This window comes from Corylus avellana, chromosome ca2 (assembly GCF_901000735.1).
Source record: "Corylus avellana chromosome ca2, CavTom2PMs-1.0".
NCBI classification, from domain to species: domain Eukaryota; kingdom Viridiplantae; phylum Streptophyta; class Magnoliopsida; order Fagales; family Betulaceae; genus Corylus; species Corylus avellana.
Window position 1 is genome coordinate 49,345,518 of NC_081542.1, and position 12,258 is coordinate 49,357,775.

Consider the following 12,258-nt stretch of genomic DNA (forward strand, 5'->3'; position numbering starts at 1 on the left):
TATAAAATTACATAAATTTTTTATATAATATATACATGTTGAAACTGACCAAACATGTCAAATGGGTCATATTTGGGTCGAAATGGGTCATGCTGGGTTAGGTCAAACAGATTAAATATGTCGCATGGGTCTAAAAACGGGTCGACCTACTTATGAGACTTTTTAAACGGGTCAATCGAGCATGTGTAATATCATTTGTGGGTCATTTTCGAGTTTAAGGTTCTGACCCATTTAGCTAAACGGGTCGCGTTCGAATTTACCCTTATAGAGTTTGCATATCGATCCAAACCCAACCTGCCAACCCATTTTGCCGACCCTTCATCCAACTACATTTTCCACATTAGCACCTAAGACTAGGACCAGAAGAAGATGGGCCCATCTTACATGCTAGGACTTTCAAAGTCAAATGGGGACGAATTGGGTCTTTTTATTTTCTAATGGTCTAGGTTGTGAATTTTTGCAATATAATAGGAATTCTCATATTGGGATCACATGCAATAGTAGTGTATCGCACTCGTGCAATTATCATAATCTTGCCCATTCATTTAAATAAATTGTGATGACAAAAAAGAGAGTGAAGAGACGATTTGCACCTCGTCCAAGCCACAGGGTTGGTGAGGTGGCCGAACCATCTCTCCCTTTGTTCACAATGAGTGGTTTAGTCACCTTTAATGACATGGTTAGAGGTGATTTGACCACTTTCAATAGTTAGATTATGGGTGGTTGAAAGTTGAATCACTCCAGCCACTCATATGGCTTGCAACGCGGTGCAAGTTACTCATTTCTTCTCTCTTTTTATGTGCTGAAATTGATGTTCACTACCATTAGGTTATTTGAATTTCACTAAAATTTAGGCAATCTAAAAAAAAATAATAATAAAGAAAAATAAAATGTGAACCCCACCCACCGGTCTAGATAGATCGATGGACTCTACTATACCTACACGCTAAATCTTGATATTGCACTGGATCTTATTCCTTCGCCCCTAGACAAGGAATGGTTTCCCTTGCTAATAGAATTGGAATAACCATTTTGACTTTCGTGTTTTATGAGAAATCTGAGTACATACTCAATTAAATATGGAATATTTGGGATTCCAATGAATAAGACGCGCTTAAACATATACAGTTCATGTAATGCTGTCAATTACGCGCTTGGAAGAAAATTTCTAGTGGGGGATGACAAGAAAGAGAATGATTTAGATAATATGACAAAATGCCGTTCACCGTAGAATTTGGTATAAAATTTTAAACTAAACGACAAACGCTATACTGCTGGGTTTTGAGACGGTTTTTACTGGCGTTGGAAACAATGTGGCCATCGACTTATTGAGTCAAGAAGCCCGGCTTTCTTGTGATTTGCTTGGGATTCCCAACAGAACAACAATCCTTGCTCCTCGATCGATCGTACGTGTTCTTCAAGGATCATTGTTCCAAAAATCAAAACTAGTGCAAGAATATTAACCTGATTAATGGCGGTGAGTATGATCACTTCTGGTCTCATGAATGTTCTTTATCATTGGCCATTGATTTTTGGAGTATTTGGATTAGATTGGTAGCTAGCTAGTTTTCTTTATATTAATAGCTTGATCTATCTAGTTTTCTATTTTCCTTCACATGTTATATATATGCACAGCTGATCTTGTTAATGAAATGACTATATATATATATGGCTGCAGCAAAACTCACATGTCCCAAAATTTGGCAACTGGGACGACAATGATAGCATACCATACACAATCTACTTTGAAAATGCACGGAAAGATAAGGGAGGGGTGAAGATGATGAACCCAAACGATCCAGAGGAGAATCCAGAGGCCTTCATGTGCATGAGAGAAGGGTTGGCAGTTAATGTCAACTCCAACAACTCAATTTCTTCTTCAGAAAAACAGCAGAATAAGGGGGGGCATTCAAGGCCTCCTGCTCATCCCAGGAACAATATTATTACTAGTTCGAATCAACAAAAAAGTGGGAGCCACAGGAGAATCACATCAGAATCTGGCAGCGAAAGAAGCGGCTCTGATTATTCACTCATGCAGCCTGGTCATCGACGTGTGAGGTCTGACATGAAGAAGAAGAAGAACACTTCGTCTGATCATGGAAGTAATAGCTTCTCCACGTCAGGGACCCGACATAGTACTAGTAGAGAGAGAACAGCTGGAAGCTATTCCTCTAATGATCACATGACAGCTGTAAGTCTTCTATTTCAAAACCCTACATAAATTGTTTAACAGAAGTAGAGACCTCAATATATATATATATTTGCTAAATGAAACTGATTTGTGATTAATCCTATATATATATATATGTATGTGTGTGTGTGTCTGATGAACAGCATCATAAAGTAGCATCGGTACCCAAATTTGGGGCTTGGGATGAATCGGACCCTAAATCAGGAGAAGGATTTACTGTCATATTCAACAAAGTGAAAGAGGAAAAACAGATTGCGGCTACCCAGTTCGCATCTGAGCCAACACAATCAAGCTATTATTCGAATGCCCATGGCCATGGACGATCTTCCTCTAGATCAAAGGTATATAAATGCAAGTAATTAATTACTTTTATCGCTTATACAAATTTCACCAATCATAGCTAGAATTTAGTTTACACCGTCCTTAATCCATGATTTTGTATAAATTAAATTACATTTTTATCATATAATTATGATCTTATAATATTGCTAATGTGTTATGAGATAAAAATGTCATATATATATATACACTGCATTTATCTTTTGTATATGCTTTCTTTCTTTGAGTCTCGTTTTTACATTTCATCACTATATATTGATTATAACCTAATTATATATGATATTATGCAGATATGTTGCTGTCTGTTTTCAAGTGAAAGTGATCAGTGATTTACATGGCTCTGCCTTTGCTTTCACTTGGTAGACGAGCAAGTGAAAACAAATGCAAATTAAGCTTCCTGGCATGAGCCGAGCCCATTGCAGTCTGCGTACAATTTTGTTATAGGGGCAAATTCTATTAATTTAAGTAGACATATTTCTATAATGTTGTCCATTTCTCGTGTTTTGTTTTATTTTCCTTAAAAAAAAAAAAAAAAAAAAGGGTGAACAGCGAGTTTGTACGCCTCGTTATTTTTCTCAAAGTATTAATTTATCTTGTATTAAAAAGTTCATATGTAATTGTTTTCTTGGTATTTCTTATGAGTATTAATTAAAGAACCTTAGGCTGTTTGCCAAATTGGTATTTGTCTTGCATGGTTGACTATATATAACAATGTCATGACCAAAATATTAAGGGCCTAGGCCTAGCTTAATATTTGATTAAGAGTTACGGAATAATAACTCTTCGCTACTCTAAAGGTTAATTTAAAAATAAATAAATAAATCATCGCCATTTATATATTTCATTTGTTGTTTTCATCCATTTGGGTACGTATTTTATTAAAAGTCTGTTTGAGATTGCGTTTGAGAAATATAGCTTTTAAGTTAAAAAGAGTTTTTGAGCAAAAGCTTCATTTTTAAACTTTTGTCAAAATTGCACTTTGGCCATTTTTAGGCTTTTTGGACCCTTAAAAGTGCTTTTAATTTTTTTACCAAACGAATACTTTTTTCTTCAAACGGACTTTTTGAGTGTTAAAATCACTTTTAAACCCCTCAAACGCAATCTCAAACACGCTTTAAATCCACACCATAGGTGATTCATTAAATTAAAAAATATGGGCCGGGAGAAGAGAATTAAGGAATCATTAAAATGCTTAAAAAAATATATTATCATCTTTTGTTTATTTCCTCAAAAGTGTAAACCATTTTTCTCAATCATTTCTCTCTCAAAAAAAAAAAAAAAAAAAGTCAACTTCATTTGTTCACATTAACAAACAATTTTCATCATTTTTTCTCGCAAAAAATTCAAAACTGCTTTGTACTTTATATCACATAATTAAATCAATCAATTATTTTATTATTTCTCCATGCAAATTTTGATTTCTTTCTCGCCAAATCTATCACACCCCTGCTGTGTGAGTGAGAGAGAAAGAGAGACTTTCAATGTGCTTTGTGAAAGAAACTACAGGATATTTAATTTGGAAATATCGTTTTCCTTTCATCATTCAATCCATAAACGTTTTTCAGTATGTAAGATGGCATGATCAACAGCTAGCTTCCTCCTCTTCATATTTGTTCTTCAAGTTTTTGAACCAAATAACTCACAGCCAAGTTTGACCAGAATAGACGATAAAATGCAACAATCTGTCATTTTTTTTTTTTTTTTACATAGTTTTCATTCAAATTGTGTACGTTAACATGTGAGAAACAAAATTTTCGATTGCTTTAAAATTGCCATATATCCTTAGACAATTGCTTCACACATGCAGTGGCGGAGCTAGACAATTGATATTAAGAGTGTCGCTAAAAATTTTTTGAGGATGCTGAGTGGTAACTTGCATAAGTAGGAGATAACTTTTTTTTTTTTTTTGCTTTTGCTTTGCTTTGCTTTTGCTTTTTTTTGGGGGTGCTGTGTGGAACTTAGGAAAATTTAAAAGCTCATGGCACCCCCAAAGCCTCAAGTGGCTGGCTCCGCCACTGCACACATGTTTCTGGAGAAGAAGATTTTTTAGATGGACAATTTTGAAGTTAATTGTGGCTTCTTCTATTAGCGTTTAAAAATAAAAAGCACATTTTGTTCTTCTTTTAATGTGTTGAAAGAAAAGAAAAGTACGTAAAAAATACTTGTTTAGAGACCCGTAGTAATTTCATAGACTAAATTTGAGAAAGTTTTTCGAACTTAGTTTAAAGTTTTAGAGAAAAACTCTATCCAATTTTTAATAATACATGAGAAACACATATTTTTTAATATAATTTTTTCAAACTCTTTCAATACTATTAAAAAACACATAATTCACATATTATCAAAAGCATACATAATTTGTCCAATCAGTTTATTTATTTAGGGTAAAATCTACTTTAACCCCTTCAAACTACAACCCAATGACAATCTACCCCCAAAACTATCAATTACAATAATTTACCTCTCAAACTATCAAAACAATGACAATGTACCCCAATGCTAGCAAAATAACAAAATTACCCCTATAAAATTTTCAATAAGACAAAATACCCTTAAAATTTTGAAAAAAAATTAATTTTTAGTATTTTTGTTTTTATTTTAGTAAGAGTAATTTCATCATTTTTTAAAATTGAAAGTACATTGTCATTGTTTTGGTAGTTTGGGGAGTAAATTGTCGCAATTGATAGTTTGAGGATAAATTGTCATTGAAGTAGTAGTTTGAAGGAGTTAAGTGAACTTTACTTATTTATTTATTATTGTTGGTTAAGGACCCTGCTAATGGCGCTTAAATTTAAAATTTCGAAAATAAACCGACAGAAAAATACCCCACTGCCAAGGGGTCCACCCCAAGTCCCAGTCTCTACGGCCGTGATTATCTCGCGTCAAAAGTTCATACAAAGCAATCTGATTTGACCCCGCACAGGAGCCGAGCTCAATCGCAATCGGCTCATAAAACGACGACGTCCCTCCACCACAACCTAACAACGACACCTCAAAATGAAATCCCCCAAGCGCCAAAACTGTCATAAAAACTGATAAAAACCAGGTTCTCTCTTTTCAAAATTTCAAATCTTCCAAGCGAGTGGTTTTTCGCTTCTCTTGGTTCTCGCAAATGGAGATAGGATCGGGTCCGATTGCTTCGTGCTCCAAAGACGACCAGAAGATCTACCAGGAATGGTTCAACTTGGCCGATTCAGGTACCTTTTCCTTTCACTCTGCCTTAATCATTATTAACCTCATTTCGTTGAATCAAATCTCAAAAATCATATGCTAATATTCATTCCTTTAGATGGAGATGGCCGTATTACTGGAAATGACGCCACGAAGTTTTTTGCCATGTCGAAGCTATCCCGATCAGAACTCAAGCAGGTAGATTTGATTTGATTCGATTCGTATTTTAGTGTTTTTACTGACATATAGAAAGTCTCATAACATTTACCGGTTACCTGCAGAGTTTAGATTCTGTGTGGTGTGATTCAGTTGAGCGATGGTTGCTTGTTGATTTTTTCAAGTAGATTATGCTTGTCGATATTTTTTTTCAAGTAATTTATCTATATCTAGGTTTGTAGATTTGATTTGATTTGATTCGTATCTTAGTATTTTTACTGACACATAGAAAGTCGGATAAGATTTACCATTACCTGTGGAGTCTAGTTAGATTCTGTGTGGTGTGATTCAGTTGAGCGCTGATTGTGTGTTGTATTATCAGAAATTTCCTTGTTGATGTTTTTATGTGATTTTTTCAAGTAGATTGGGTTTCGCCAAGCGTTTTAGTGAATTTATTGTAAGTAGTCGGGCTTCTTAGGATGAAGAATGGGGTTTACATAGATCGATACTACTACTACCGTACTACGTGCTTTAGCTTGCCGTTGGTTGCACCTATTGAGTTTTGAATTGAAGAAGGATAAAGAATAAAAGATGATTTTTTCCTTGATTTGGTCCTATTAGATATATTATTAGAAACCGATTCTGTTTGTATTTGGCCTTCCATTTTTTGATTTGTTATGCTACTTCTATGGATGAAGATCCTCTAGATTTTTTCCGCTAAATTTATGGTGGAGTTTTTAAAATTCGAATCATTATTTTTATTTAACTACTTTAGATTTTGCTACCTTCGTATTTACCACTCTAGAGGATACGAGTTGGAAAAATTTAAATTATTTAGTCAAAAATTTTGGAGAACTCTACCAAGGATATTAATCCTACTCCTATCATGATCAATTTATGCAAAATTTCTAGAATTTTCAAGTATTCTGACTAACCATATCCTTTTTACTTGACTTTAACAACTATTAGTGAAATGATTGTTCGAAACTCACATATTTATTTCTTATTTGTTTCCAAAGGTGTGGGCAATTGCAGATTCAAAGCGACAAGGGTTTCTGGGCTTTACTGAGTTCATCACTGCGATGCAGGTTGTACATTGAAGTATTGTTTCGGGGATTTTATAATGAAACCTTTTACTTTTGACTAATTGTTTTATTGTACAGCTGGCATCCCTGGCACAAGCAGGACACGAATTAACCCCAGATATCATTAAAACTGCAGGCAAGTAGAAGAATATGTTTCACTAGCTTTGTTCTTTCTCATACGTATTGCTGAATTAGCATCAAAGAATTGAGACGCCAAGCTTGGTCCTTGGGTTGTTCCTTATGAGCCGTTCCTCTAGACTAGTTTGAATATTATGCTCCATATTTTATAAAAACATTGCTTTTCTTGTATTTTATTTGTTCAAGTTAAGTTGATGCATTTCCTTTCTTTTATTACAGCTGACATCGAGAACATCAAACCTCCATTGATGGAAGGTTTGGATAATTTAGTAGCTGTAAGAGTCTTCCTTGTCCTCCTTGGTGTACTTTTATGGTTGAAATCATTAATCCATTGATTCCTTTTCTTGTTTCTTTCTTCTTTTTTTCAGAAAACCAAGGCTTTGACGATAAATGGCCACCTTGAAGTAAATGGTTCGTGAATTTTCTAATTTGTCATTGTTATGAGTGACATAGTTTAACCAGTCTTTCACTATGTTAGTTTTACTGATGTGTTATAGGAAACGTTCAGCCCCAACCACCATCAACTCAATGGTTTGGTTCAAAATCAGCAAAGAAGGTAGGATCTGCATTTTTCCATTTGTCATTGAGAGACTTTTTTGGTATCTTAATTGAATTGTTCCGTAGTTTATTTTATTTTTTTGTGTTATCTTTCATGATTTTTTAAATCTGTATCTGTCAAAAATTGGTATATTCTTCATAGAAATTGAGCTTAATTTCTTATTCAATGACCTTTGTATTATCTTTTATGAGTTTTCCTTATGCCTATGTATGTGTTCGAAAGGTCTATGAAGATTTTTTTTCTTACTTTATTAACTCTCTCTCTCTCTCTCTCTCTCTCTCTCTCTCTCTCTATATATATATATATATATATATATATATACCTATTGGTCCCATGAGCAACTGAAAGATTTTTTCTGGTGAAGAGTTTGAGATTTCTACTTAAATGATGCATACAATATTGTTGTTTTACCAACTCAAATTAATAACAATTGCTTGAGAATTGACAAGCTCCCTTTTACATTTGTTAGTGTTTTTCTTTCGTTATTAGTAATTTATTATGAATTGATTAACCAGATGCGTTTACTTTCCCTCTGTTCCATATGGCTGAATGGTCTTCTTTTTCTTTTGACTTCTTATCAATCAACGTATGAACTAATTAAGAGATTTGCAAGGCTATTTGGCAATTTGCTTGTAGTGCGTAGACAAAATCTGAACAGGAAGCGATCAAACAGATTCTAGAGCATTTTGTTGCTTTACTTTTTAGTATTGGCGAGGATGATTCTTTTCTAATGCAAACATGAGCTTAGTATGAAATATATTTACCCTTTAGTATTGATGAGTTTACCACTTAATGGCAACCTCGTTTGTTATTATTTATAAGCCAAATAATTCGTAGGAAGTTAATGATCCATACTTCTGAAGGTTGAATTTTTTTATTCATTATTTTATTCTTTTTTATTTTTTTATTTTTTTATTTTTTTCTCAGAAGATTAAGATTTCTTTATATTTAAATTTTTTTGCCATTATATTCTTGTAGCATACAAGGTAGACTTGTTTTTACAAGGATATCTTTTTTGGGTTTGTTGCCTGATGTGTTGCATCCCTCATTCTCTCTTGCTCAGCTTCCTCCCAATGCAGTTACATCAATCATTGATGGGTTGAACAGATTGTACATTGAAAAGCTAAAGCCATTGGAAGTCACATATCGTTTTAATGATTTCGTTTCTCCCTTGATGGTGAGTAGACTTGACATATTCTTCAATTTATACAACACTAGATATCATTGTTTGGTTTATTGTTATTTAAACTAGAGATTGTGGTTTGGGAAATGGAGATATACTTCTCTTTCCAGCTTGTTTTTGACTCTAGGTTTGAAAGCTTTTGTAACGTTGAGGATTGATTTTTTATTTGTTCTTTTTCAGACTCACAGTGATTTTGATGCTAAGCCCATGGTCATGCTTTTGGGTCAATATTCAACAGGAAAGACAACATTTATAAAACATTTGCTAAGATGCAACTACCCAGGTTAGTTAAGTTCATTTGTTGCTGTTTGTCACTTTTAGTTTGTTAATATGACTTCATCATAATGATAAATGCCTCGGATTCACTATAATCTTCTCTTTGAACAGGAGCTCACATTGGACCAGAGCCTACCACTGACAGATTTGTTGTTGTTATGGTATAATAAGTCATCCTCATCTCCCCATGTTATTATCAAGGCTAATTAAGTTTATATGAGCTGTAGAAAGTTTTTTTTTTTCTTTTTCATGATGGGAACTACCATTGCTGTTTTCTGTAATATGTGTGTTATTTATGCTTCTATAGTTGTTATCTACATGTATATTTTGTAGACTTATTTTGGATGTAAATTCAATCACTACTACACCAATATTTCACTGTTTTAGATTTATCACTTCTAAGTGAACACGGACAAAGATTGTCTCCTTTCCTCTTTTTTGTTTACTGGATGAGACATTGAATGCAGATCTAAATACATTACATGTTCATTTTCCCAAATTATCTTTTTTTCTTTTTTTGCTTTCTTTTTTTGCATACCATAGAATTGTGTTTTTTTTCCCCGCCCATACTGTCACAAGAGATTGTGTCTAAACAAATGAGTTTAGCCTTATGTGTAGATTTTTCAGGTCAAGAAATTTTCTTCTTTTTTATTTTTATTTTTTTCTGCAAATACTGAATCCCTTATTATCTTCTTGAATCTAGTCCGGACCTGATGAGAGGAGTATTCCTGGGAACACTATAGCTGTTAATGCAGAGATGCCATTTGGTGGGTTGACAACTTTTGGAGGAGCATTCCTATCAAAATTTGAGTGTTCTCAAATGCCTCATCCTGTGAGTAATAAATTGACAAGTATTTCTCGATGATTGTAATTTAATTAACATTTATCCAAATATATTTATTATAAATATTATCCTCATCACTTAAAGAAGCTAATCTTTTCCCCTTGTGCTTATAGTTGTTAGATCAAATTACACTTGTAGACACTCCAGGAGTTCTATCTGGAGAAAAGCAACGAACACAAAGGAGTTATGATTTCACTGGTGTTATATCATGGTTTGCAGCAAAATGTGATCTTATTCTTCTTTTATTTGATCCCCATAAACTTGATATCAGTGATGAGTTCAAACGTGTCATTTCATCTCTACGCGGTAACGATGACAAGATCCGTGTTGTTCTAAATAAAGCTGACCAAGTTGATACCCAACAAGTAAGATATGTGCTCTTTCATTTTGTCATTTGCTGTCTAGTCTTTTTGTTGGCATCATTTGATAAGTTCAATCTGACTTGCTTGTATGTTGATGTCATATGATTTAAGCTGATGAGAGTTTATGGGGCATTGATGTGGTCACTTGGAAAAGTTTTAAATACTCCAGAGGTTGTGCGTGTTTATATTGGGTAGGTTATTTCTTTTTTGTATGTATGTTTCTAGAACCTTCACTTCAATATTCTGGAGTTGAAGTCTTTCTTTCTTGCTTTGCAGCTCATTCAATGACAAGCCAGTTGATGAGGCAGCTGTGGGCCCAATAGGGCGGGATCTTTTTGAGAAAGAACAAGATGATCTCCTTGCAGATTTGATTGATATTCCAAAGAAGGCTTGTGACCGTCGAGTATGCTATCACTAATCCTTTTTTTTCTTTAATCCCATTTGTTAGATTTACATGCTAATTAACTTAGTCTGATTGCCCATATTGTAGATCAATGAATTTGTAAAACGTGCTAGAGCTGCTAAGATTCATGCCTATATAATCAGTCATCTCAAGAAGGAGATGCCTGCCATGATGGGCAAAGCTAAGACCCAACAACGACTTACTGATAATCTGGAAAATGAATTTGGAAAGGTCTCTCTCTTTCTCTCTCTTAATTTCTCTCTTGTTATGTCTCTCTTGTGCATGCAAAGTATGATTTTGGGTTGTGCAAAATAGGTCCAGAGGGAGTTCCATCTTCCCGCGGGCGACTTTCCAAATGTCGAGCACTTCAGGGAGGTGTTGAATGGTTATAGCATCGACAAATTTGAGAAATTGAAGCCTAAAATGATTCAAGCGGTAGATGATATGCTTGGATATGAAATCCCAGAACTATTGAAGAATTTCAGAAACCCTTATGACTAAAAATGTTCTTACTTGTGTGGTACTCTAAGGAAAAGAGTTGAAATAGTTTATTATTATTATTATTATTATATGCTATGTAGCAAACTTGTGCAGATCAATTGTTCTATGTTTCGGGTTCTGATGTGTATTGTTTTTGTCTAGTATTTTTGAGAGTTGCATGTTGAAATGCATCTTTAAGGGGAATTGAGGATTGTTGGGATCTTTGTACCTTGATTTTTTTTTTATTTATCTTTTTCCTTATATCTCCTGTATTCATTTCCTTAGTATTGGATTGAAAATAAAAATGTTAATGGAAAGAGAAAAGTTAGGGGTATTAAATTTTTTATCAAGAAAAATATTATGAAGATGGAAGCTTATTGATAGGTGAGGGACTATGTCTTATGAAGTTAAGGTCATTAATTCAAATTTTTCTTTTTTTCTTATGTTGACATGTCAAAAAAAATATATATATATATATAGATAAGAGATAATGAAAATAATTAATATAAAAGTTATTATGTGTATCGATAAATAAGCTTTCCGTTATTTTAGTATTGTTTTTTAATAAAAATTTGATATTCGTGGCATTTTTTTAACTGAAATGTGAACACTTTAGCAGCGACAACAACGCAAAAGCAAACCAATGAGACATTTAGGGTTCGTTTGATAAATGGTTTTGACATGATTTCAGCATAATACTATTTATTTTACTTTTTTATTTTTTTAACATTCTCTTAATATTTATATCACATTAATCATTTTTTATTACTATTTAAATAAAAAAATTATTTTAAAATAAATTTCTTTTATTTTTTTATACCAAATATTCTTATTCTTTTACTTTTTTCTTTAATTTTTTTTTTTTTTTTACATCAATTAATTTTTATTACAGTATTGAACTGAACTCGTTAACAAAATAGTTTAGCAAATGAACCCTCAATAACGCTGTCGTTCCGAGTAAGTAATTATCTTTAAGCACACGGGGTGTTTGAGCACGCTGGTGTTAAAATATTATTAAAATGATATTTAAATAGTAAAAATAATAATAATATTTTAAGCACACCGCGTGCA

General features: G+C 33.3%; 2 protein-coding genes across 2 annotated transcripts; both read left to right on the top strand.

Annotated features, from left to right (window-relative positions):
• Positions 1-1,291: 1,291 nt before the first annotated feature.
• On the top strand, positions 1,292-2,964 carry LOC132173093 (RPM1-interacting protein 4-like). The gene is made up of 4 exons (XM_059584669.1): positions 1,292-1,477; positions 1,679-2,191; positions 2,335-2,532; positions 2,821-2,964. The coding sequence occupies exons 1-4, from the start codon at positions 1,472-1,474 to the stop codon at positions 2,857-2,859; spliced, it is 756 nt and encodes a 251-aa protein (XP_059440652.1). The 5' UTR covers positions 1,292-1,471; the 3' UTR covers positions 2,860-2,964.
• Positions 2,965-5,535: 2,571 nt separating this feature from the next.
• Positions 5,536-11,416, top strand: LOC132170652 (EH domain-containing protein 2-like). Its single transcript, XM_059581709.1, has 16 exons — positions 5,536-5,727; positions 5,820-5,899; positions 6,877-6,945; positions 7,021-7,078; positions 7,300-7,355; positions 7,449-7,491; positions 7,578-7,636; positions 8,703-8,816; positions 9,003-9,105; positions 9,210-9,259; positions 9,802-9,930; positions 10,056-10,307; positions 10,416-10,495; positions 10,581-10,707; positions 10,795-10,938; positions 11,023-11,416. The coding sequence occupies exons 1-16, from the start codon at positions 5,643-5,645 to the stop codon at positions 11,206-11,208; spliced, it is 1,635 nt and encodes a 544-aa protein (XP_059437692.1). The 5' UTR covers positions 5,536-5,642; the 3' UTR covers positions 11,209-11,416.
• Positions 11,417-12,258: the final 842 nt, after the last annotated feature.

Excerpts from the sequence above, each read along its gene's own strand:
- LOC132170652 (XM_059581709.1), top strand. The coding sequence starts at position 5,643 with ATGGAGATAGGATCGGGTCCGATTGCTTCGTGCTCCAAAGACGACCAG. Across the intron at positions 7,079-7,299 it reads AGATATCATTAAAACTGCAG|CTGACATCGAGAACATCAAA; the intron begins GCAAGTAGAAGA and ends CTTTTATTACAG. Across the intron at positions 9,260-9,801 it reads ACAGATTTGTTGTTGTTATG|TCCGGACCTGATGAGAGGAG; the intron begins GTATAATAAGTC and ends TCTTGAATCTAG.
- LOC132173093 (XM_059584669.1), top strand. Across the intron at positions 2,192-2,334 it reads CTAATGATCACATGACAGCT|CATCATAAAGTAGCATCGGT; the intron begins GTAAGTCTTCTA and ends TCTGATGAACAG. Across the intron at positions 2,533-2,820 it reads GATCTTCCTCTAGATCAAAG|ATATGTTGCTGTCTGTTTTC; the intron begins GTATATAAATGC and ends GATATTATGCAG.